General features: G+C 34.4%; 1 protein-coding gene and 1 pseudogene across 6 annotated transcripts in view; one reads left to right on the top strand and one right to left on the bottom strand.

Moving 5' to 3' along the window:
- Positions 1 to 27,439, top strand: part of SLC4A7 (solute carrier family 4 member 7) — a 111,310-nt gene that overhangs the window by 64,387 nt on the left and 19,484 nt on the right. For all 6 annotated transcript variants that reach the window (XM_044252595.1, XM_044252594.1, XM_044252593.1 and 3 more), the window contains 13 exons: positions 1,560 to 1,675; positions 3,608 to 3,765; positions 5,577 to 5,664; positions 6,255 to 6,401; positions 10,506 to 10,612; positions 12,834 to 13,008; positions 16,476 to 16,609; positions 17,793 to 18,038; positions 21,132 to 21,237; positions 23,406 to 23,567; positions 23,966 to 24,079; positions 26,536 to 26,697; positions 26,882 to 27,133. In XM_044252595.1, the coding sequence (XP_044108530.1) occupies positions 1,560 to 1,675; positions 3,608 to 3,765; positions 5,577 to 5,664; positions 6,255 to 6,401; positions 10,506 to 10,612; positions 12,834 to 13,008; positions 16,476 to 16,609; positions 17,793 to 18,038; positions 21,132 to 21,237; positions 23,406 to 23,567; positions 23,966 to 24,079; positions 26,536 to 26,697; positions 26,882 to 27,133 (1,967 nt within the window). The remainder of the gene's footprint in view (positions 1 to 1,559; positions 1,676 to 3,607; positions 3,766 to 5,576; positions 5,665 to 6,254; positions 6,402 to 10,505; positions 10,613 to 12,833; positions 13,009 to 16,475; positions 16,610 to 17,792; positions 18,039 to 21,131; positions 21,238 to 23,405; positions 23,568 to 23,965; positions 24,080 to 26,535; positions 26,698 to 26,881; positions 27,134 to 27,439) is intronic.
- LOC122909042 lies at positions 18,786 to 19,220 on the bottom strand (annotated as a pseudogene).

The raw sequence follows: 27,439 nt of genomic DNA, 5'->3' as shown, positions 1-27,439 counted from the left end.
TTTATTTGAGAATTGTTTAACACTTCCAGAGCATGTAGCTAAATTGTTTGTATATGTTTGTTTGTTTGTTTTTTAAGATTTTATTTTTAAGTAATCTGACACCTAGTGTGGAGCTCAAACCCACAACTCCAAGATCAGGAGTTGCACACTCCACTGACCAAGCCAGTCAGCCACCCCAACAGTTATATATGCTTTTTATTTTTAGGTTTTTGGGTCATGATAACATCCTGTTTTAGGTATTTAACAAGAGAAGGGGATGTCACAAATGTCTTTGGTCACTGCGTTGGAGTAGTAAACCCAAATGACGTAGATTCAATTATTAGTTACACTATGTTCTAGAAAAATGAAAATTCCCTCTCATGGATCAGGTATATCCAATGTGCTTAAAATTCAGGAAATTTACCAATATTAACTTTAAAGTTTATAGGATTTAGGCACAAACTGCTTAATTGAATTTCTGTGGGTAGCTAGATTGTTGTGTGAGTGGCAGAGTTAAAACTAAAAGTCAGGTCTGTTGTAGGTCAGCCTACCACCTTTTTTCTTGTGCTCAGTGTTTTGGACAATAATAAGCTGTATTCTTGAACTAGAATATCCTGGGTGTTTTGAAAAAGTGAGATACATTTAGTGGTAGAAATCTGTGTTCTGTACTTTATAAACATTGAGACTTGAGCTTTTTGCAGACTTCACAGGGCTAACAATTGGTCATAGGCTATAGGTTTTTTTAGATTATTTTATTGTTGTGAAATATTGCTGCTGGATATCACTTGAAGTGAGCATACTACTGATAGAATGTATATCTATCATTTGTAATCTAAACAAGCTAATTTTAGAGATTTGTCTGAGCTTTTAGGTTGAGTGAGTTAAAGTCATACGGCTACAAAGTGGCAAAGGGTGCTTATTTCAACACAGATGTGTTTGATTATAAAACACTTTTTGTATTTATACTGTAAAAACATTGCTATTGTATTTTCAAGTTATACTTCTTAGGAGTAATGGCAGTAGGCAGCATGTAAATACTACTCAAGAGAAATGAAATTATTGAGGATATCATTATGGTGGAAGATTCTGATAAATTTAACCTACATTTAGTTGATGGAACTCTTGGATTTTCTGAGTTGCATTTAAGGTTTATCAGAAAATAAATATTGTCACTGATGTAAGTATGCCAAGTGTAATTTGGCATCATTAAGCTCTGCAGTTGGCATGTGTGTTTATGTACATCGCAAGTGCATTCCTTGAGTATTTGTAGTGGTGTAGTGAGACTCAGCTCTTCCATTTTCTGTGTTCCTCACCTACTCACTTTTTCCTTCTCTTTGCAAATGGCCACCGTTTTTGTAAATTCCAATTATATTATTTTTAAATGTTAAAATATACAGCTTCATTATTGCTTAAAATGTTATTCTAGTCTTGCTGGTATGATACTAACACTTGGCACTTTTTTTTTTTAAACCTTGCACATTTGCTTTTAATAAATTATCACTTTCAGGATATGAGCAGAGTCAGTTTGCAAAGTGAATTTCCTCCTTACTGATTTGGAATATCTTGATTCTTAAAAACAGGTATTTTGGCCTCTCCACAGTCTGCACCTGGAAACCTGGACAATAGTAAAAGTGGAGAAATTAAAGGTAATGGAGGTGGAGGAAGCAGAGAAAATAGTACTGTTGACTTCAGCAAGGTAATTCTGTCATTCCCGGTAAATTTTCTTAATCACTGAGATTTTTATAATCACAGAGAAAATCACTAGCAATGTGACTTTATTAACACTGATTATAATAATTTTTTAATAAATTGGTGATTACAAGCCTACATGTGATACTTGTGATACTTAAGGTCAAAAATTATGAGAAAGTTAACAGTCTTAAAAGCATTTGAATATCTTTCTATATTACTAGTTTCAGGAATTTTGACAAAAGAATATGTGAATAATATGGTATTTCCATCTTACCTACCCATAGATATCATGAAACTTTAGTACCTTTTGAATTTGTCATTTGTTCTGGAGCTACTTTCCAGCAGAAAGAATAATTCTGGGAATTTTGTTACAGCATTGGTGATTCAGCTTTTTCTTGGCTGTAATAAGATCCCAGAATTACTGTCTTACAGTGTCAGTATTTTCTGGAATGTCCCTGGGAAACATATTGGTGTATCCTCATGGGTAGGTAAAGGCATGGATTTAAACACAACTTACCTATCTCAGCTGTGATTTTTTATTTTGGTAGATGAGTATTTAGGTAAAATAAAAATAGAAAACTCAAAATTTCAAAAGAACTGGGCAGAAAACCCTTAAGTTCAAATTGCAGTTGAATTTAAAGCATACTTTATGAGTATTCCTTCTGAATAGTTGATTCTGTGTAGCTGTTATAATTTCTGATTAGTTTGCTGTAAGACACTCTATTTTAACATCGTTGTATCCAATTTAAGACTTTAAATTAAATGTGACTATTTCAAGTAAGATGCATTTTCTTAAGCCTCTTATGGTATAAAATCTATAAATCACATTTTGCAGAAAAGGAGTATAAATAAATGATTTGCAGTATAGCTTTGCTTGAGCATCTTGCTCTAAAATTATAAAAGTATTTTTAATTCTTCTATTCTAACTTGACCGTATTTTTGCTGGTACCTCTGTTATTTCAGATGAGTGGAAAGTGTTTAGTAACCATACTGCAGCTTATTCTGGTTAAATGGATAAATGTAATTTTCATTAGACATCTCCTCTAGACATGGCAGATGCCGTTTATTTCTGTTCCTCTGTCACAGTTTTACTTATTTTTACTTGGCCTATCCTTGTGTACCCCTCCTTGTCTCCTGTTGGGCAGGAGTCTGCCTCCTGGCACTGTAGTTGTGGCACACTGGGTGTGGGACTCAAGAGGCCCGCTGTAAGTGCTGGTTTCATTTCTCATAGATAGCCCTGTAAGTGGTCGTTTAGTGACTTGTGTGAAACTGCATAGAAATGAAGTCCCCATACTTTGATATTATGTTGATAACCTTTTCTTTGTAATTATACACAGACTACTAAATTTGATTTTATAGCACTATCCTAAATCTATACCAGCGATGGCTATTTACTTTAGTTTTAAATAAAAATAAAAACAGTTTTTGCACCTAATGAAAATACCAAGGAATACACAGAGCTTTTTTAAAATAAAAAGGACTTAAAACAAAATATGTAAAATATAAAAGGGCTAATTCATTTCTAAGATTAAACAAAAATAATCATGAAATGAATAATTTTTAGCACTGTGTATAATTTCATGAGCCATTGTTAGTTTGTGAATATATTTTTGTCCTTAATAGTTTTTAATGAATAGTGCTATAATCACTGAAAATTTTCTCTAGTTTGTATGTTTGAAAATTTAGATCTCTGAAATAGTAAAGAAAAAACAGTTGGGAGCATTGTTTGATAGATGTGTTGCTTGCTTTTTTTTGTATTTGTCTACTCTATTCTTTATATGTGTGAGAATTTTGGTGTTTTTACATCTATTAGATCACTGGTTTTTTTTTTTAGCAAATAGTAGCCTTAAAAGGAGTTTTTCTTTCCTATTTACCTCTAAATAGGCTTAAAAATACCATACAAATTTGATTTTAATTATTATTTATTTGTCAATAGGTTGATATGAATTTCATGAGAAAAATTCCTTCGGGAGCCGAGGCATCCAATGTTCTGGTGGGAGAAGTAGACTTTTTGGAAAGACCTATAATTGCATTTGTGAGACTGGCTCCTGCTGTTCTCCTCTCAGGGTTGACTGAAGTCCCTGTTCCTACGAGGTAGAGTTAGTTCTGATTAACACTCTCAGCATGGCTCAAATTTAAAAAATTTTATCTATTGGTTAAAAGGAGCATTTTTGCTTTTAAAAGCTTATTTTAATTTTTAATATTGTCATTGCACCGAATGCTTTGACTAGTAGAGTATAAAAGAGTTATCTTTCTTTCTGGAATTAAAAACAAAAAGGAAACATCCTTTTAAAAAATAATTAGCATTTATACCTTTATAAGAGGTTTGGTGTTTTAGGAGCTTTGGTTTAAAAGGCAGCTCATCATTTTAGACCTATTATGTTCTGTGGAGTCAGAATGGAATTGAATCTTTGCTGGGTCACTTTTTCTGGGAAGGTCAAGCCTGACTTAAATTTCCTAAGCTTCATTTATAAAATGAAGATGTGATTACTTCATAGGTTGATTAAATGTAATAAAATGCCTCTGAATTAGGTAAAATGCTTTGTTCTGACCTGACCAAAAATTTCTGTTCAGTATACATAAGAATTAGCAAGTTGTGTTATAGGATAATCAGTTTATTAGCTACTGACTATATAAATTTAATTGTAAATAAGAATTTTAAGAATACTCAGAAAACCATTTTTTATAATAGTAAAGATGAAGAATTAATTGTAACTTGATTAGAGTATATGTGCCTATTTCTGGTATGTTTTCCTGGGTTACATTAATGGTATAGTATTAAGATAAGTGAGAAAAAGAATTCTGTAGATTCACATTTAAATTTTCATGAAACAAGAAGATGAGCACTTCCAATTTGGGTGTGAATATTAATATCTTACTGTAGTGTTAATGAGGGTATAACTAAGTACGTAGTTAAATACTTTTTATTTAGTCATTTATAAATAAATTTAAAAACTAAAATAATATGAAATTTGATGTTAAATTTGTGGAGTTGTGAATAAAAATTCTTTTTCCTTGCAGCGTTCCATTTTTTTAAAAAAGATTTTTAATTATTTACTTGATAGAGAGATGAATTAGAGACAGGCTTTCTGCTGAGGAGGGGTGGGGCTCCATCACAGGACCTTGGCTTGGGATCGTGACCTGAGCCGCAGATGCTTAATAGAATGAGCCACCGGGACACCTGGGTGGCTCAGTTGGTTAAGTGGCTGCCTTCAGCTCAGGTCATGATCCCAGCGTCCTGGGATCGAGTCCCACATGGGGCTCCTTGCTTGGCGGGGAACCTGCTTCACCCTCTGCCTGTCTCTCTGCCTACTTGTGATCTTTCTCTCTCTCTCTGACAAATAAATAAATAAAATCTTTAAAAAAAAAAAAGAAAAACCAGACTGAGCCACCGAGGAACCCCTGCATAGTCCCTTATTTACCGCAGTAGAGTCTTTATCCAGACCATAATTTGAGGGATTATGAATTTTTTGTGTATACTCTGCACTATTTTATTAGGTAAACCTTACTTCTAAGTATTTAGTGGGATTGGTATTTCCATTATTCGTTAATTTACTTTTTCATCAATACAGATTAGATAAAATTGCTTATTCAGATTCAAAAGGGTAAAGAAAATGGGAACTTTTATCATAAAACTCTCAATTCTCTAATTATTTTTTTACCCTAAAGAAGATGGGGAGCAGTAACTTGGTAGAAAGTTAATTATGAATGCCTTGCTTATTAGTTTTGTGGTCTGCTTTACTATGAGTAGAGTGTCCTCTTTTTCTCACTGATTAGTGTGGGAGGTGGGAAAGAGATCTGAACGTTCTTTCTGTGTTTATATTTGAATTATTTCTTTATGATTGCCTCGGTCTTTTTGTATATGTTGTTTTTATTAAAGTCTGTGTATTTTAATGTTTCTTTAGATTTTTGTTTCTGTTACTGGGTCCCGCAGGCAAGGCACCACAGTACCATGAAATTGGAAGATCAATAGCCACTCTCATGACAGATGAGGTAATTAAAATGTCCCAAGAGGTAGATACTCATTATGAATATCATATTATAAAATCTCTTAGAAGTGGAATTTCAGATCCTTTTCAAGCGGGCACTGATTGTGAAACATATTCTAGTTTTCTTTTTCTTCATAGTGAAGCTTACAAAATTGTCCTTGCTGTCTGTACTATTTTATCTTATTACCTCTTCAACTACTTGCCTTTGGTAAGGTCTTTGAGACCTTTCTGTCAAGATCAGTGGATGCTTTTTGGTCTTTTTCTCTTCCTCCCCAACCCCCCGTATTTGGAGTTATTGGCCACTTTCTTGAAATTTTGTTCATCCTGCATTTCAGGATATCATTTCTTTGGGTTTTGCTCAGGATTTCATCTTCTCCTCCTTCTAGCTTTTTTTTTCTCCATAATTTCTCTCTTCGTTTTTGAACCTTTTCACTGAACATGACTTATATTGACCAGGACTGCTGTTTCTATTTGGGGCAGAGATTTTGTAATTAAGTGTTAGACTTATTTATCATATCTAAAGTGGATTTACTATGTGTAGAATTTTCTTTCAGCTTTAAAATCCTTTTACCCATTTTTTTTTTTTTTTGGTAGATTTTTCATGATGTAGCCTATAAGGCAAAAGACAGAAATGACCTCTTATCTGGAATTGATGAATTTTTAGATCAAGTAACTGTCCTACCTCCAGGAGAGTGGGATCCTTCAATACGCATAGAGCCACCAAAAAGTGTTCCTTCTCAGGTAAGAATCTGCACAATTCAGTGAATTACTTTTTCTTAGTTAAAATATTTTTGAATTGAATATTTTTATGGTTCAGAAATCAAAACTATATATAAAAATGTAAACTCCTACCATATTCCATTTACCTTCTTATAAAACCCTATACCCACCTCCTGTGAGAGGACCATTTGTTATTAGTTTTTTGTTTATCCTTCTAATTTTCATTCAGTACAAGGAAATATGAATATAGTCCTATTTCTTTCTCTTTCTTACCAAAAGTTAACATACCACATGGACTGTTCTGCACTTTGCTTTTTTCATATGACAATATATTCTGGAGATTCGATCACAATATATCCTAGAAATATTTCTCATTTTCTCACAGCTTTGTTATGGGTCATTTATGGATATCCCGTAGTTTGTGCTTTTCCTGGGCTTAGGCTTTTGCTTTTACAAAGCATAGAACAGTATTAATATGCCAATTTAGTCTTAGGTAGGTGTATTTATAGGGTAGATTCCCAGAAATAGGATTGCTGGCTCACATGGGAACTTACTTATGATTTTAGTCGATACTACCAGAATCCCTTCTTACTGGGTTGCACTGTTTTGGACTCCCACGCTGATGAATGGCCTTTCCCTACAGCCTCACTAACTGTGTTGTCAGACTTTAGGTATTTGTCAGTCTGATAGCTATCTTTATCCTACTATGTCAAGTACTTTAAAGTGGTTTTAATGTACACTTCTGTAATTAGTGAAGTTGAATATTCTTGGTTATCTGTAGTTCATCACTCCAACCCCCCTCAAAAAAAACACCTTTTCTTAGTACTGAACTCACTTGTTGAACCTATGGAATTTATTATGGTATATTATGTGGAGTATGCATCCAAGTTTATTTTTCATCTAAATTTTTAGCTGCCTTTTTGTTCTAGCTTATTAAAAAGTTAAGTGTTAAGTGCTGCTACATTACATTTTCTAAATTTCCATTTTCATTCAAGTCTGTTTCTAGAATTTCTTTTCCATAGCCTGTCTATTCATGGACCAGTTCCACACTTTAATTTCTGAGGCTTTTTAGCATATATGAATATCTAGTAGGTCTAGATTCCCTCTTGACCTATTACTTTTTCTTTTCTGAATTTTCTTTGCTGTTTCTGCATGTCTATTTTTTCTATGTAAGCTTTAAAATCAGCTTTAATTTCCAGAAATAAAACCTGATTTTTCAAAAATTGTGAAATTTGTAAGTGAACTGAGGGAGAATTAACATCTTTGTAACATTGAATCATTCAAGAATATGGTATGTTTTCCCCCACTTGTTTTCCTATTTCAAGTCAGTTCTTATGTCCTTAAGGAATGCAATAAAGTTCTCCTTATCTACACTTTACACACTTTTTGGTGAGTGTATTCATTAGCATTTTGTCTTTATTGTCTCTGTTGTAAATGAGGGTTTTGTTCATTGTATCACCAGTTTTTACTTTTATATATGAAGGCTATTTGTTGCTGTATGTTTCTTTTTGATCTTCCTCCCTTCCTAGTTCTTTCATTGTATGTAAGTTTTACAGTCATATCATCTGCAGTCAGATAATTTTATCCATCCTTTTCTCATTCTTCCAGCTCTAATACATTTTCTATTGTCTAATTGTACTTACTGAAACTCTAGTAGTGTTAAGTGGTAGTTGAATTTACATGGGCATTTCTTTTCTTTTCTTTTTTTAATTGATTTATTTATTGTAGAGAGAAAGAGAGAATACTCCTGTGTAGATGTGAGTAGAGTGGGTGGGATAGAAGGAGAGGGAGAGAATCTCCAGCAGACTCTGCTTCATCTCATGGCACTGAAACTGGGACCTGAGCTGAAACTCAGAGCTTAACTCACTGAGCCATCCAGGTGCACCTAAATGGGCATTTCTGAATTTGTTCTGAACTTGTAGTCCATGGTTTTCTTTTTTTTTTTTTACGATTTTATTTTTATTTATTTGACAGAGGTCACAAGTAGGCAGAGAGGCAGAGAGAGAGGAGGAAGCAGGCTCCCCGCTGAGCAAAGAGCCCAATGTGGGACTCGATCCCAGAACCCTGAGATCATGACCTGAGCCGAAGGCAGAGGCTTTAACCCACTGAGCCACCCAGGCGCCCCTGAACTGTAGTCCATGTTTTTAATGTTTCTCTCATTAAGTCACTGACATTGGAGGCCAAAATACACATTTTTATCATGCTAAGAAAGTATCTTAATTTTTATTTCATTGGAATTTTTAATATAAGTGGGTGTTAAATTTTTTCAAATAGCCTGTTAGCATTTCTAGAGATGATTGTATGAATTTTATTTACCGATTATTGTGGTGAACCATAGTAAAGGAGTATATAATACGAAAACACTCTTGTGTTGATAGAATAAGCCCAGACTCAGCTTCAAAGTGCTGGTTGTCTCTAATATTTTGTTTGAGTTGTTTGCATCACTGTAAGTAGATTAGTTTGCAGTATTTTGTGCTGTCTCCATTCACGCTTGACATCTTTGTTACATTTGTTTCATAAAGGTAAATTTGTAAATTTTCCTCTCCTTGTGGTATCAAAACTTTAAATGGCTTGGAATGATTTGGTTCTAAAAGTTTGGAAGAATCCCTTCGTAAAATGTTCTGATTCTGAGTCTTGGGTTGTGTGGTGGGCTTCAGTAATATGCTTATTTCTTCTGTGGTGATTCGCTTGTGTAAGCTTTCTGTTTTTTTCTGGGGTCAGTCTTATGTTTTCCTAGAACATTACCTATTTCTTGTTTTTCTGGTATCAGTTTTGGGAAATTATGTATTATTTGTATATTACCCATTTCATCAAGGTTTTTTAATTTATTTGCATAACATTATACAGTATAGTCTGTGTTTGTGTGTGTGTGTGTGTGTGTGTGTGTGTGTTTAGAAAATTTCCCTCAGCTTTTGCTGAGTATTAGCTAATGGTTTATATTTTTTCAAATAGAGCAGCTTTTACAACTTATTTTATTTTTCCTTTTTAAAAAAAGCATTTTGTGGCTCAGTTTCTGCTTTTAGCCATTTTATTTCATTCCATTCACTTCATTAAAGAATTTTGTTTTCACATTTCCTGAGTTAGATATTTAATTCATTTATTTTTATCCTTTGGTTTTTCTTAATAGAAGTGCTTAATTTTCTTGAATGAAGCTTTTGCTATATCCCATAGATTGTATTACATAATATTTTTTATTATTTTTGTTTTTTAGGAATTCTATAATTTTGTTCTCTCTTTCCCCTTTGAGCTAGGATGTGTTAGTTTTAATTTATTTTCAAATGGTAAACATACAATTATAGATAAGTTTTACTACTGAACATATAAACCAAGTAGTTTAAGTTTGTAGTTTACTCAGAGCTTTTGACTCAGGGGATATCCAAGGATGAACACTCCTCCCCCACCTTTCTCTCTTTCTTCTGTTTTTCTTTTTGTCTCCTTCCCTCTTGCTCCCTGTGTCACATACAACCTTTCACCCCTATAAGTAACAAATTAGAAGTTACCTTTTTTATCTTAAGGTGAGGGGGGGGCAGGGACATTCTTTATCATAAGAATCTTGAATTAGTAATAAGGTTTAATGGGAAGTTTATTTTTATTAAAATGTATTTTAACAGATAACTCTTGTATTAATGTCTTCAGGGAAGTAGTTTGGTAAAATAAATACGACATTTACTTTTTTATTAATGTAATAATACTCTTCATTAGTTAGCATGAACAATATTTTAAATATTCTGGTTGGAGAGATGCTTTATTGGATACTTATTTTCCTATGGCTGATTTGAAATAGTGTGTATGAATGTGTTTCATAGTATATTTGATATTAAATATATATAGTATATTTGATATTATATATCAATATGTAATAGTATAAATATACATCATATATTTGATATTAAAATACAAAATATAAAAAGCCAATCATAAGCATAAACACTAATAGAGACAGATATTAGATGCCATTCTAAAGTGCAGTTTATTTAAAGTGGAGTTTATATTGAGAATCATTTTTTCTAGAAGTACTGATTAGATATGTAATCAACATAAGATCTTCTATTCCCTCTAATTCAAGGGTACTGTCTTAGCTTTTTTAAAACAGAATTCTGAAAATGTGTTTTTTGTGAAATGCAGGAAAAGAGAAAGATTCCTGTATTTCCCAATGGATCTGCCCCCAGCTCGGGTGATACTCCCAAAGAGGCCGACCACCATGCTGGGCCTGAGCTACAGAGGACTGGACGGTGGGTACAAATACAGATTCAGTGTGGGAGTCTTCTGGGGGGCTAAGGGTTGATTTGATGAAGAAGGCATAAAAATTCTTTTTTTCGTTTTAAATATATGGAAGTTAGTCTTATACAGTGTTTTTTTTTCATATTTAAAAAAGTATTTTGTAAATGTATGATGTTAAGGAAAATTATTCATTTTAAAATAAATTTACTAATATATACTTGGACTTTGAGTATCAGATTTTAATTTAAAGTGAAAATATTATGGATCATACAGTAAGAATATTAAGCAGTTACATAGTATATAGGATGATTTACATTACCCATACAGAAGGTTCTTGAAGAAGGTGTGGAGTGCTATTAAAATTCTCCATATGAAGGTAGAGAATTATAGGAATAGAGAGAAATTGTAACTGAGATTTTCTGTGTGTGTGCCTAGACTTAAAACTCTTAAATGAGCATTATATCATGAGATAATGTAAAATTAGAGAGTGAAGCATAATTAAACCACGGTAATAAGCTTTAGAAACCTAGCTAGAAAAACTATTGAAGACGTTAATTTTTGCAATAAATATAGAAATATTGCTGGGTGCAAACATTGTCTTAAAATATTTTGTAGAAGTAGAGAAATGTTACAGTATTTCCATACCATAGCAAATCATGTGGATATTGATATTGTTATCTATTGATGGTGGAGTGAACATAAGAGATTTTGAATCTTAAATACTTGTTTAGCAAATCAGACTATTTTATACAGAAACATTATTAGGTGGCATTGATGACATGCCTAAAGAATACTATATAGAAGAAAAATAACAAATGGCATACTGAATATAAAATTTAGAGAAACTTAAAACTTACAGTTTATTCATTGCCTAATGTATTATAATCTCTACAATAGAAAATAGTCTCTGTAGAATATATATGAGATAGTCTCTATCATAAAGAATAAGATTGCCCTGGTGCGGAAAGTGGTGGTCTAATACTACCTGTTAGTGTTATTTCTTTAGGTCTCTGACTGAGATAGGGTTAGTGATTGAGAAATACCAAGTAGGACTCCCACTGATTTCATGGTCACACAAGAGCCTCCCATAAAATATAAAACAGTTGTTGATTTGAATATACAGTTTTATTTTCTAGATTAGCACCTTTATTGCAAGTTGATTTCCCTTGCTGTCACATTATTTATAGAGTAACTTATACTTGTCAATGTGTGTTTAGCATTTATTTCAGTATTAACTTTAAATAAAGGTAGAATGATAAACCTTGATACCTCCAAAGCATTTTAAAGCATAAGATTAATTTTTTGGTGTATTTTCTACAGAGTGATTGTATGTTTTATGAGTCACAAAACCTTTTTGAATTACTGAGTTGTCTCTAGTATTTACTGAGTACCTACTATGTCCTAGACAGTGTTCTAGACACTGGTGATAAAGGCAGTGAACAAGGAAAAGCCCCTACCCCTCACAGAGCTTATATAAGATGTCTATAAGAGTCTGATTAAAAAAATAACACACACACACACATTAAAATGATAAGGCTTTAATGTACAAATACAGATTTTAAATTTCCCAATTAAAATCTCTTAGTTTTACTAATGTGTACATGAACTTGAGTATATATTCAGTAAATTAAATGCTCTGAAGTGGTTTTTAGGCTTTTCTCCTGGACAAGAAATACTTATGTTATTGTGGTACTAATTTTAAAAGTCATTAGAATTATTTAATTCACTACTGACTGAGTCTAAGCACAACATACTATATTCATATTAAAGCGTTTTGGGAGACTTAGGATTTATAATATAATTGCCTTCCTGATATTTCTGATATTTGCCTTTAAGATTTATAATGTAGATAATAATTGATAGAATTGCTTATGCTCATTTTCATGAATGGAGTGTTAGGTCTTACTTATTTTATTGTATATTTTCTTGTGCATTTGTGTCTGAAATTACATTTACTCATATAAAATCATTTACCTGCAGTCTTCTTAATATATAGTCCATAAAATACAGATGTTTATGTGTCTTTTAACTTAATGAGATCTGCCTTTCCTCTATCAGTGGATTAGACTAAATGAGTGTATCTTCTATAATTTATATCATGATTTAAATAGGATATTAATTTTTGTTGACGAAACACTAGGCACCAGCAGTTTTATGTAGCCCATAGTTTTAGTTTGAACTAGCTAGAATCCTCTAGTGTACAGTTTGACGAGTTTCATCTCACCTATTTAGGCTTTTTGGTGGTTTGATACTTGACATCAAAAGGAAAACACCTTTTTTCTTGAGTGACTTCAAGGATGCATTAAGTCTACAGTGCCTGGCCTCGATTCTTTTCCTATACTGTGCCTGTATGTCTCCTGTAATCACTTTTGGAGGGCTGCTTGGAGAAGCTACAGAAGGCAGAATAGTGAGTACAAAGATTGGTAGTGGCCAGGCTCTTAGCTCTTCAGAGGCAAGTGTGTGTATGCATTTGTCTCACTATTCATACTTTCATTTGAAGAGTCTACCCACAGCATGATTAACCTGTCCCAAAGCAGACTTCCCCCAAAGGTAATTGCTATGGAAAACATGGGGAAGCCATTTGAGCAGGAGAAGATGCACAGTTGAGGTAAAAAATAAATAAAATAAAGAAAAAAAAGAAAAAAGAGAGAAAAAAAAAAGTTTAACCTGGCTTGCTGGATGAATGGTTTTATAAATTGAGTAAAAGGCTTGTACTGTCTTTGTTGTGGGGAGTGGGGAAGGGTTGCCTGTGGGAGACAAATTGAACTGATGCCGGGTGGGTCATGGGTGGGGGAATTTACCAGCAGGGCTACTTGATATTCTGTAAGGCATCATAGGATTAGTTAGAGCCATGCAATTATTAACTCATCAGCCCTGGTGGGTAGGCCCTGACTCCACAATTAGTCTTCAGAAGGTGTAGACAAATGGTGGATTTTTAGTGTTACTTTGCTGTTATTAAATTTTTGTGAAGGTAGATAACATTTTAATTAGAAAGTATAATAGAAAACTGCACCCATATTTTGATATGACTAAAATGAAAGTTTTTATGATTTTTTGTTCTTGGTAATGTTGTATAAGGGGCTGTGGGAGGCATGATAACAGAGTATCCAGTGCTTTGTAAAATGTTGAAAGACTAATTTTTTTGTTTACATACATTTTAATGGCATGTAAATGAGATTATTTGTAATTCTTGAGTATATTTTATTTAATTGTATTTACTCTTGGGAGGAAATTCATTTTTTACAGATAAAAGATTTAAATAAGTAATGATAATTCAATTAAAATACTTCATGAGCTGAATCTGAGACAAACTTGACAACTGAAATTTCCTTTGAAACTATACTGGTTTTGATTATTTAGATTCTTTTACCTTATTCTGCAGTAATTGTATCAAGGGAATCTATTTTTAGTAAGTTGCTTTTATATGCTGTCTCATACTGTACATGTAACTCTGCTGGTCCCCTGGAGATGTGTCTTGTCTGTTACCATCACGGAAATGCTGCTTGCTTTTCGACTGTCCAGCACTGCCTGCCCTTCTCATCCTGCTGTTTAGTAACGTGTGCATGTGGAAGTGCTTGAGGCATTGGGGGAATGTAGACAGCTGTGAAATGGACCCTAACCGAAGAGAAGAAGATAAGATAGTGTATATGTAGGTAACAGGTCATGGTGTGCTGTGCCACATGTGAGTGAGATCAAGGAAGAGCTGTAGCAGCTGAAGTACCAGGAACAGAGAAATCAGGAGTATTGCACAGGAGAGTGGTGGGAGATTATGCATTTGCTTTCAGGTGCTTTATTGGAACCTCAAGTAGAAGGTACAGTTCCAGAGTTTGTAGAGTGGCAAGGAGGAAGAACAAAGGTTGGGAATAGATGAGGTTAACAAGGGAGAGATTTTACAGTGACTGGAGAGGAGAAAAAGTGGGAAGTTACATTTGTGGACTAGAGGAAGAATGAGAATGAGGAGAAAAATGGCAAATTAGACATGGGCACTGTCATAACTTCAAAAGAGGAATCACCATGATGTGATTTTGCAAAAACCAAAATAGAGGCTTTGAGAAAAAGAGTAAAGAGGAATGTGGAGTGGTCAGTGCCATGCAGTGGCGAGGTGTATGGGGAGGATAATGGTAGGGCTTCTGATGGCTACAGTGGAAACTTGTGAATGTCACGAGGGAAAGGCGGGGTGGTGGGGCAGTGATTTCTTTAGGGAGAGAGACCTTTCAGTTTGGGAATGAACATAACAAAATTAGAAAAAGAATAGATCTGAGTAAAGGAGCTAGTGAATGTGTCAATAAGAGGATGGGAGAGCAGTGGGGGAGTGGTGAAGGGAAGGTCTTCATCTGGCAGGTTCTGCCTTTTCAACATGATCTTTGGAAGGAAAACTGTAATTTTGTGCCTATCCCTCTCACCCTCCCCCACCTTAGCATTTCTTTGCCATCTCCTTGGTTCTCTTCTGAATTTTTTGCTTTCTATCTCTGTAGACATTATTTAGACATTTTTTTCTTTGACTTGAGCTCTACTTAAATTCATTCCTAAATTATACAGTCTAATTGAACTAAGGATTTTATAATGGCTTAGCAGTTAATATGGACACTTTGTCTTGCCAAAAATATGTGAGTTTGATCCTATTTTTATAGTAATAGTTGAGTAATGCTTTTACTGCATACTATTATTTTTGTGATTTTGATTTTGGAAGACGTTGTTATTACTGATGATGAGATTTACTGCCATTTATTGAGTGCATTCGTATGGCAGCCTGTAGGCTTGCTAGGTGTTTGCACAAACATGGCTTCCTTAAATTCTCTTGGCTTTGGTCACTCCTATTTAAAAGAGAGAAAGGTTGGGCTTGAAGCATTTGAGATACGGCTATGGCTTAAAGTCTAGTAGAAATGGGTCTCCTGCTCCAGTCTGGTTCTGAAGCCCGCTCTTGCCTGCTGCTCTGCTGCCTGCCAGGTCCAGGAGGGGCGTTTCTCATAAGCTGCTTTTCCTTGCCTTCCCAACGATGGGCTTTTCCTCTCTTGAGAGTGCCTTCCGTTGACCTTGATGTTTGTAAATGGTAAACTGCTCTTCTCTCTCTGATCCCTCCCCTCTGTCTAGTGGCATAGACTGTACCCCTTACTGCCTAATAAGTTAAAATGTAATGTTGGTAGTGGTACAGAAACGAGATGCTCGCTTTAAGTAAAACTCTCCTGAGGCTTTCATTTTCTTATTTTATCTTTTTAAACCACCTCTTTATTTAATGGTTGCTGTGAGTTTTTTAAAGACATTTTCCATCTGTTTTAGGGTAAAAACATTTTATTTTTGATATCTGTTAGTTAAGCCCATCATATAAAATGAATTTCTTTAAGATGTGTAGAAAATTGCTTTTTAGAAATCATTTTGAGAATGATGGCATCAGTTGTTAATTTCTGATTTATTTACTTGAAAGTGTTTTTGTGCACACCATATGGAATATTTAATGTTTTCTGTTTTTTTTTAAGTGAACTATTTCAGACATAACAAAAACATCCAAAATAACAAACGTCTTTGTACTCCCCACAAACTTAAAAAATGAAATACCTATAGATAGAGTTAAAATCTCTGTATCTCTCTTGCACTTACTCCTCCCTCCTGGCCTCCCACAATAATATGTTTTGAATAAAGGTTGATTGTAAAAGTTCACTTTTAATATGAAAACAAAGCAGTTTTCCCTATGTATTTAAAATGTATTTGTAATTTTCCATATTTAAAATTTAAATTTGACTTAAAAGTTGTGTCTGCTTTATATTTTTAACTGCTTGATTAGTATTTTTATTTTCCAGATGTCTTATATGTATTTTGGTAGGTTAGAGATAGGTTTATGATGTATTACTTCTATTCATTTCTTTTTTCCTTAAACAGAGTGCAATAGAGTCTCTTTTTGGAGCATCATTAACTGGGATTGCCTATTCGTTGTTTGCTGGGCAACCTCTAACAATATTGGGGAGCACAGGTCCAGTTTTAGTGTTTGAAAAAATTTTATTTAAATTCTGCAGGTACGTAATTGTTATTTACTTATCATATGTGTATAATTACATTGTTTATTAACTTTAGTTAAAGGTACCTTATGTATTTAGTAGCTGAAAAAGAGGACCTGATAAATATATATATTTTCAGAATTTTGGGGCTACCATGTAGTTGACCCTACTCTGGTCCCTACTATCATTCCTACCCCAGTCACCTTGAGTATAAAATCAGTGGATTTGAGTCCTGGTCAACAAATCACTCGGGCAATAAGAATCTTATGTTCTAGCAAATTTAAACCCACTAAAAAGTGTTAAACTCATTGTTGATTAGTTGGTATGTTGATCATACAAAGGAATTTTAAAAAGAGGTGGATCTTGGAGGCTTAAGCTGACTTTATCTATCAGGCTATATCAATCAGACAGCCATAGCTATCTGTTGTGTTGTCAGTCTCCACTGGCTGGGTCATTCACAGTGGGAATCAGTGCATGGTACTATAGCTGGTAGACTTGGAATTTGACATGGCCAGTACTGTTCCTTTTGTGAGACAAGTGTAGTTGAATATTTTAGCCTGAAACAACTTAAATTATTAAATATTTGATTCACCTAACTCATCTTGTTCTGATTCTTTCTTCACTGAACAAGCTGATTCTGATTCCAATCTGGCATACTAAGTACATAGACTGAGAGGGAATGCAGTGTCCTGAACTATTCTGGACCCTGTGGTCTTACAGTAATTTCTTACTTGACACTGAGTTTAAAAAATGAAGTCACTTCCTGCGGTGACACTGGTGGCAGGGGGGATGGTATTGGTGGTGGTGGTGAAGGGGACAGGGATGTGGTTACTATGTTGACAGAGTTTCTGGGTCTTCAGAGAGTCACGTCCAGTTGTCCTATAGAATGTACATCTGTCATTTACTCCTTAGAACTGATTTCAAAGTGAGGTCTTTGGTTTTGGAATGTTAATTACCTGGTAGACTTTCACTGTAAATCTTTTGTATAGGTAAAATAGAGCCATTATAGTTCTGTAATCTTCAGTTACAGCAGAAACGTACAGATAGCTTTCTTTAGTTGTTATTTTTATCCGGTAATTTGCTCTTTTTTTCGGGATCTTATGTTTCCATACTCTTTTTATTGCTTGGTATGAAATTTTAATTAAAGATATACATTGCCATGTGTGTATGTTTATCATGTCCATGTTTTTTCCCTAAACAGAGATTATCAGCTTTCCTATCTGTCATTAAGAACCAGTATTGGTCTGTGGACTGCTTTCTTGTGCATTGTTTTGGTTGCAACAGATGCGAGCAGCCTTGTGTGTTATATTACTCGATTCACAGAGGAGGCTTTTGCGGCTCTAATTTGCATCATATTCATCTATGAGGCTTTGGAGAAGCTCTTTCATTTAGGAGAAATATATGCATTTAATATGCACAACAATTTAGATGAACTGACCCACTACTCGTAAGTGTATTCCATTTTCCCCGGTATTAAAATGTATTTTTGCAGAGATGTCTGAGCCAAAAAAAATGAATTTATTTGCATTGTGATGCTCATTGTATATCTAGCTGTAACTACCCGACTAGCTATATGGAGGTTGACTTGTTTATTACAGATGAGATTTTACCAGAGCACTCCATGAACATAAATACAGTTGAACAAATTCAATCATTTTTATTCCCTGAAACAACTTATTCAAGTATGTGTATTTTTAATCTTCTGTTTGAATTGAATCAGTCAATTTAAATTTAATTGGTAACCACAATCTATTTGAATCAGGCAATTGTATTAGATCTTGTATTCTTTAGCCAAATCCTGAATGTAGGATGTAATATTTCTTTTATTTTTTTCTTTTTTATATATATTAAGATTTTATTGGTTTTTTTTGGGAGAGAGAGAGAGAGAGATAGAGAGAGCACAGATGGGAAGCAGAGGGAGAAACAGGTTCCTCACTGAGCAGGGAACCCGAGGCGGGGCTCCATCCCAGGATTCTGGGAGCATGACCTGAGCTGAAGGCAGACGCTTAACCAACTGAGTCACCTGGGTACTCCTCTGTTTCTTACATTTTTCGTATATTGCATTTTCATTAACATTTTTGAAGTCTGATAAGTTTTATTTGAAGTCTGATAATATTTACTTTAAAGTTTGATAAAATTTTATCTTATTAACATTTTTTGAAGTCTGATAATTTGTATTTGAAGTCTGATAGTATTTTTTTTTTTTTTTTTACAAATCTACACCTTTATTTACTTTTCATTAAATTTAAATCCTTGAGGGGTACAGCATCACACGGATTCTGTGGCCAATGGCTTTAGCAAGAAGGTTGCTTCGGAATTTGGCACGAACCATGCCGCTGTTTCCATGAGCACAAGTTACTTTTCCCCAGATTACTCTGGTTTTGTTTGGTTTGCCACCAGGAGTCACTGTGTTGTTCTTTGCTTTGTACACGTAAGCACATCTCTTGCCTAGATAGAATTCCGTTTCATCTCGAGCATATACACCTTCGATTTTAAGAAGAGCTGTGTGCTCCCTCTGGTTGCGGAGACCCCGCTTATAGCCAGCAAAATGGCCTTGGACCACAGCCTTCCAGACATTATTCGGCGTTTTAGAGGAGTCCTGTTCCCAGCAGGCCTCCACAGGCCCCAAGATGGCGGAAAAAGCTGATAGTATTTATTTTTAAAGTATAATTTCAGTATACTCTCATGTGTAATATTTAGTGCAGTACTTATGATAAGAAAATCATGAATTGAAAATATTTAAAGACTCTAGAATAAAATAAAATTTGAAAAGTAATTATAATAGTTACAAATGGTTGCCAAATATATTCAGTACAGTCAAATAGGTTGTTAAAATTAAATGTATCTAGGTAGATAGAGACCTATATTTGCTGTTTTGAGCAGTCAATGCTTGGTGTAAATGTGATCCTGGATTTGGTTGACTTACATGGAGAAAGTGGTCACAAACAAACAAGGATACAGTTCCCTCCTTCTTCTACCCAAGTCTCAAATCCCTGTGCTCTCCCCTTTCCCTCCATCCCTTTCTTGCATACTCAACTTTGATGAACAGAGTAGGGAGGGGTATGAAAATTTTGATATTGACCTATTTGAGGAGAAGAGAGACATTCTGATGCCAACTCTGTTTTGTGCTATCATCTTTGCTCTTAAACTAGTTAATTTTTTAAATGTTATTCTTGTTTTTTTCCTCTTTCCTATTCCTTTGATCTTTATGAAGCATGGCTTTTATAGCTAGTGCCAGCCAATCAGAATAGTATTTGCTTCTGGTTAACTGAGTAATTACATGTGATCATGATTCAGTCAGCTGACATCCTGTGAGCATTTGCAGGTACTGTGTTAGCAGTGTTGCGTAATTCATATCACATGTGACTTGATTATTTGTATCATAACCCCTTTTGTATATAAAGAAACTGAGCCTCATGGAGGTTAAAACCTGCCTGGAGTCAGCTAGTAAATGATAGAGCATGGAATGAATCCAAAGTCCAGCCTCTTGCCTGTGTTCAGAACAGCTCATAATCTAACTGGGAATATTCCTGTGTGCTTCTTCTTTTTATTTTTTATTGATTTTTTCTTTTTCTTTTTAAAATTCACATTTAGAGATTTCTTTGTGTGTGCTTCTAGCTTGTCTTTAGATGAGATAGTTCTGGATATAAACTGAACTCTGTGATCTCCTTATGACCTTCCTAGTCCTGTCCCGGTGAAAAATCATGTTACTTTATTTCTGTAAGAATGAATGTTAAGATCAGTGAAGGATGAGCATGAGTAGGCAGGGCTTGTCAGAGTACAAAGCATTAATAGGAGTATCACTTTATTGGGAATCTGTGTGTTTTGTGTATGTGTGTGTCGAGAGGCAGAATAGCTCCCCTGAGGGTTAAGTAGGTAAGATTTAGTGGAGAGTGACCTTGCTAAACATGGTGGTATCTTGTCATATTTTTAAAGAAAATAGTATCCCTCCCCAAGGGATATATGTAACAGGTTTCTTTAAGGTACTCTAACATATCATTGTATTGATATTTGTATATTAATTATGTTTTTATTTACATAGGCCAAATCTTGTTCCCTTCCATTGTTTCTGATGTGTTTTCACTTTTTAATCTCCGTGCATTGCAGCATGGGAAAAAAGATTAATTAAAAGCTACCACAGGGGCGCCTCGGTGGCTCAGTGTTTTAAGTGTCTGCCTTCAGCTCAGGTCCTGATCTCAGGGTCTTGGATCTAACCCCATGACTGGGTTCCCTGCTCAGTGGGGAGTCTGCTCCTCCCTCTCCGATTGCCCCTCCCCACAACACACGCACATGTGCTCTCTCTCAAATAAATAAGATATAACAACAGCAACAAAAAGCTACCACATTGGGGCGCCTGGGTAGCTCAGTGGGTTAAAGCCTCTCTCTCTTTCTCTGCCTGCCTCTCTGCCTGCTTGTGATCTCTATCTGTCAAATAAATAAATTAAAAAAAAAAAAAGCTACCACATTGTGTGATTGATTTAATAAAATGTAAACAGGAAATGCAGGACCCTTAAAATTTTATCCTGTTCTCATTTCTCAGATGTGTATGTGTTGAACCTCCTAACCCTAGCAATGAAACTCTAAAAATCTGGAAGGAAAAGAATTTAACAGCAGATGATATTTTCTGGGGGAATCTCACTGTTTCTGTGAGTACATTATAAAATAAAGGATTTTGCAAACATTAACCTAGTTCTTTAGCTTTTTATGAGTAGACCTACATTTTCCTCTTGATCAGTAGGTATGGGGTGTTTTCAGAGTGTAGTGTTGTGCTGAGCAGACAGGAGTTACCACATGTTTATGTATCATGCGGTGAAAAGTGTAGGCTGGAAAGAATGAACCTGGTAAGGGGGATAAAAATGAACTAAATGTGACTTCCAAGATTTAATTAATTAAAAAGTGTGAATATACTTCTGGTATCTAATTCCTGTAGATTGTAGATTGATAAATTCAAAGAAAGTGTTTACTTAGGACTATGGTTGAATATACTGGGGTTGACAGAACAGCCCATATCCATTGTTCTGTTCTCTGTGTATCAGTTTATCTCCTCCATGAACAGCTTATTTAGAAGATCATGAAACCTTTCCTAATGTCCTCGATATCAAACTGAACTTGGTTTAACGGTGGCATAGTGGTCTACTCTGTAGTCTAGTCTGTAGAAACTAGTGTAACTGAAGCACCTGAAAAGGGAAACAGGACAAAAACATGTAATGAGCACCTACTGTGTACGGAATACTACCGCATGTTCTTATAATGTTGTTCTGGTCATAGAGTATCTATCTGTTCAGGGCACTTCCCAGACTGGGCTTTGGTATTAAGGTATAAAGTGATTCTGGCAATATCAATTAAAATCAAGAGCTCTTGAGCTTCTCTGGTGCTTTTTATATCATATAAGTGATTATAGGTCATTGTTTTCTCACTAAAGATATATTATTGGAAGGGTATCGATATGTAATTGGAAGGGTGCCGTCTGCAATTTTATTTCACTAATAATTTAAGTCTGTATGGTCCACTATAGTAGCCATTGGCCAAATGTGTCTAATTTAAATTTAAACCAATTAATTAATTTAAATTTAAATTAAATACAATTCATTAGAAGTTCAGTTCTCAGTTGCACTAGCCATGTTTCAAGAGCTCAGTCAGTTCGTGTGGCTGCTACATTGGACAGTGGAGATAAAGAACATTTCCGTCAGCACAGAAAGTTCTGTAGGACAGTGCTGATTTAAAACACATTTATAGATCAGTAATCAACCTAGATTAATGCTTCAGTGTTTTATTAAAAATTCAGTTTTGCTACAAAAGAGTTAATAGAGGTGCTCAAATGAAAGTAATCTGTTAAAAAAGACCTCATACCATGGTGAATAGGAGGTCTTGATACTACAGATAATGGTCTTCTGCGTTTGTTTTCTTGATATTCAAAAGTCCCACAGTTTTTGTTTTTGTTGGTTTTTTATACTTATAGCTTTTATTTTTGTGATCCATGATGAAAATCTGTAGCTGTACTAATCTCAGCAATTAGAAATCGAGAATAATGGACTATTTCTCTCTTGGTAAACCTGAGTTGTGTTTGTTAAAATGAGTCTCCTTAGAATATAAGTAACATTAGTGATATGTATCATTGTTAATCTCTGGTTGCCTTTCAGTACTTTTTCCCCAAAAGGAAAATTAGGTCAAAAGAAAATTACATTATATTATGCCATATAATTGATGAAGATTTTTTTAAAAATAGAATTACTATTTGAATGATTGCTCTGCTGCAATTAGTCCCATACTTCAAACCCATGGTTTTCAGTTAAGTCAGAAAAGCCACCCGGTTTTTATTCCTGATTTGAATTTAGCACTGTAGCCATTTCTTATTCAGCATTGTAAGTAGATGCAGTAGCAATTTTCTGTTGGTTGCTTTTGTTTTAAGCAACTTGTTTGGAAATAAACAAAAGATAGTAAAATTGCAGATCAGCAAGAATGCATACAAAATATGTGGAAATTACTATTCACTCCAAGACATTCACTAAAGGGAATATGGAATTGAAAGGACCGTGGGGTATAACTTGGCAAAACACTGTATTTCAGTTCAGTGACTTAAGATACACATGTTTTTCAAACTGTAACATCTCTGAACTCAGAGTATATCTTATGGTTGATGATGCGTTAAAGTTGACTTGGCAGTATTTTTTCTTTCTAAGTGAAATATAAAATAATGGCATGTCTTCAGTCACTAGGATCTTTGAGTCAGTGGAGTTCATTGATAATTTATTAGATACCTGAGAATCTTCTTCATTTTCTCCTTTTTCTATTTTTATTCCTCCTTTTCCCCCAGGAATGTAGAACCTTTCATGGTGTATTTGTAGGATCCGCTTGTAGTCTTCATGGCCCTTATATTCCAGATGTGCTCTTTTGGTGTGTCATCTTATTTTTCACAACATTTTTTCTGTCTTCATTCCTCAAGCAATTTAAGACCAAGCGGTATTTTCCTACTAAGGTAATTGGGGTGTGGTTTTGGAGTCCTGATAGTATTCATGTTTTTAGTTTTTGTTACCTTGTTTTTTTTTCAGAACAGTAATACATTGTTTGGGGTTAATACTTGATATCAAATAGTGGTAAAGAACTTACTTATAGTGAAAAATGTTTATCACATTTCTGAACTAACAGTAGGAAGATAATGGTACCATGAGGAATGGGATGGTAGTAGTATGTTAGCTGTGAAATGTGTTTTGTCTCTTTGAAAAGATATTAGATATAAATGTATTTCATGGGCATGTCACTAATTAAAAACCTTATTCACACTTTCTAGTGGCATATTTTAATTTGAAAGGTGAGAATTATTTAGAAAAGACATAGTTTCTCTGCGTTTATTTTAACATAATCCCTTTAATATAGGTGCGATCGACAATCAGTGACTTTGCTGTATTTCTCACAATAGTAATAATGGTTGCAATTGACTACCTTGTAGGAGTTCCATCTCCTAAACTTCATGTTCCTGAAAAATTCGAGGTAAGAATTAAAATATTTTGTTGTTACTTGGGATACCAAACTATTTTAAAATTAGACACTTTATAGAAATATATATTTCTCACATACATAAAAGGTGACAAGATGTGAAGAGACAAGTGAACCTATTTAGGAAGTAAGCAAGAAGGTATCGAAGTTAGTCCTGTCAGGGAGAGTGAATGAAAATACTCATGGTATTTGGGAGTCATTTAAAAAATTTAACCCTGCTGTTGTAGCTGGAGTTCATGATTTATTTTCCAGGCGAAAGAAACATTTTTTATTCCTTCATAAGGAAGTGACTCAAACTTGAATTTAGAATTGTAACAAGGAGATCCTAGTTATTAGTAGGGTAGTGTTATCTGACAATAAATGGAAGACTCCATGTCTCATTTTCTAGCAGAATCAGGAGAGAATTAAGTGTATTCTTCCACAAGAAGAATGATACCTATGTGACCATCCATGAATCCTTTGCATTCATCAGTAGCCTGTAGGTATGTTGTGCATAATATAGCATATGCATAACATAGATTCAAAATTGTTTTCCCTTTTAAGTAGGAGTTGATAGCTTTTGAGTAGTTTCTGGAATTGCTCATAGTTGAGTATTTGTGTCACTGATTATGTTTATCTTTATAGCAAATTATATGACTTATTTTAAAAACAGAAGGTCTCTTTAGAGGGATTAGAAATAAGGAATAAAATGAATATAATTTTAGTATGTTTTATTTCTCACTGGGGAGAAATTATTTTAAAACCGGTAGTCTCCAAAGTAGAGTGCATGGCTGAAAAATGATCCACCAAAATTATAAAGAATGTCTACTTAGATTTTTATTTGAAAATAAGAAAAATTTAGCTTTGTAATACTTACTATATGAATTTTACTATATGGAAAACCATTCGTAACCTAACATAAATGTGTATAGAGCCATTGGGTATACTCAGTTATATTTAAAAAAATTTTATTGTTTTATTGCTGGAAGTATATAATAAAATTTGGAAACCTTTGTTTGAAAGCACAGATACTGAGCCTCTAAAGATTTTTGGCCATTAAAAGATGACTATATGAAAATCTTTTTTTTTTTTTTTAAACCAAGTCTTTTACCAGATGAAACTATAAATTAATACTGGTTCAAAATATTGATGTAATTTCCTTTAATCCTGGGCCCTGTTTCTTATATTCATCCCTAAATATATTTTTGTTAATTGTTTATTGATCTAGCTTTCAAGTAGCAAACTGATTTCAAGGGGCATAAGATATATTTGAGGAAATAAATCAAGGAACGCTTAAGAACTTTGCATTGTATACATAAAATGTTTTTATTCATGTACAATTTTTAATACCAAACAGCTTAATGTGTATCGGTATCGGTGTGGGAAAATTGGAATACCTGCATTTGAAAATACTTAATGTTCCTTTTGTATTAACATGTTTTTGTGATGAAAAAACAGGCTTAAAATGAAGTTTAGGTAATGGAAATATGTTTAGTTTTCAATATATTCCATGCCTTCTAAGAATACTAACCTTGTAGGATCTTTTAAAATGTTTTATTACAAAACAAATTTTACGATACTGCATTGGAATGTATTTGAGTCCGATAAATTGCCACATCTTTGGAAAAGTATGCCCTGAGGCCCAGTTCTGACCCTGCCTCTGACCCTTTAGTACTGACCCTGCCAAGATCACTAGTCTGTAGGATCTTCAAAGCAGTTTAGTTTAGGAGTTGATCTGGTAGGTAGATTGACCTCACTTTATTCGAAGTAGGTTAGGAGCATGTTGAAATGATACTCTGCTTCATTTACCTATTTGTCTATAACAAACCTCCCAAATCTAAAGCCTGTAAAACAGCAACACCTTATTTGGTCATAAATCGGTGGCAGTTGGTACTAAGCTTAGCCTGGTACTGGTCTGGTCTCGTGGCTTGGGATCTTTCTGTGTGGCTGCAGTCATCCATTGCTTTGATGGTGGCAGTATGTCTTCATTCCCATGTCTGGGAGCTCAGATCAGATGGCTGAAGCAGCTGGGATAATTGGTTCCTTTCTCTCTCTCACCATTTTGTATCTTATCCTCAAGAAGGCTTATCCAGGCTTACTCAACAGCTTAATCTCAGGGTTCCAAGAGGGTTAGAGAAACTGCAGGGTCCCTTGAGATCAAGACTCAGAAGTCACACAGTGTCACTTTGGCTTTATTCTGTTGGCTGAAGTAAACCATAAGGACATCCTAGGTCCAAGGGGAGGAAATGGATTCCTCCTGTAGATGGAAAGATTGACTACATGGCCAAGTGACCTGTATCGAGGGATGGGAAGCATTCTTGTGGCTGTCTTTGCAGATAATTCACTACACATTCCAAGATTTAATCTAGTTCTTTTTAACCCCTTGGAATTTCTTGGAATAGACACAACCCATGTTGCAGAAATTTTGTGCAGTAGGAAGAAACGTCTTTTTATCTTTAATTTTTTAACAGCCCACTGATCCAAGTAGGGGCTGGATCATAAGCCCGTTGGGAGAGAACCCTTGGTGGACTTTACTAATAGCTGCCATCCCAGCTCTGCTTTGTACCATTCTCATCTTTATGGACCAGCAAATTACAGCTGTAATCATAAACAGAAAGGAGCACAAATTGAAGGTAATTCTAAACTTTGCCTCAGGTCTATAATTTCTTCAAGAGTTTGGGATATTTTCATAATGACTAGAACATTAAAATGTATGAGATGAAAATTAATTTCTTCCCCGTGTATAAAATAATATAGTATTTTAACCTAAAAGAACAGTTTTAACTAATAAATATTCATGTTCATTTCACTTTTCAGAAGGGAGCTGGCTATCACCTTGATTTGCTCATGGTTGGTGTTATGTTGGGAGTTTGCTCTATCATGGGACTTCCATGGTTTGTGGCTGCAACAGTGTTGTCAATAAGTCATGTCAACAGCTTGAAAGTTGAATCTGAATGTTCTGCTCCTGGGGAGCAACCCAAGTTTTTGGGAATTCGTGAACAGCGAGTTACAGGGCTCATGATTTTTATTCTGATGGGCCTGTCTGTGTTCATGACTTCAGTACTAAAGGTAAAATCTCTTTACTGCAATATTTTAAAATCTTTTTTGTCATAAAATTATACTTGCTTGTATGAAAATGAAACATGAAAATATCTAAAATTAGTTTTCATTTCCTGGAATTTACTTGGAAAATAATATTCTGATAATTGGTGTTTAATATAGGAGGCATTTCAGTATTAGATGTGTCCATTTTAGAAATATTATAAAAGGATAGTATTAAAGACTATAGAGTTTTGGAAGGAGTTAATCCATGGCTTTGTTATGATCTAAAAGAAGAATATACTGAGAGGATTTTATAGGCATCTTAGAAGAAGT

The sequence above is a fragment of the Neovison vison genome, chromosome 6 (assembly GCF_020171115.1).
Source record: "Neovison vison isolate M4711 chromosome 6, ASM_NN_V1, whole genome shotgun sequence".
In the NCBI taxonomy this organism is placed as follows: Eukaryota; Metazoa; Chordata; class Mammalia; order Carnivora; family Mustelidae; genus Neogale; species Neogale vison.
Note: the sequence above shows the minus strand (reverse complement) of the source record. Positions and strands in the feature narration are given on the sequence as shown.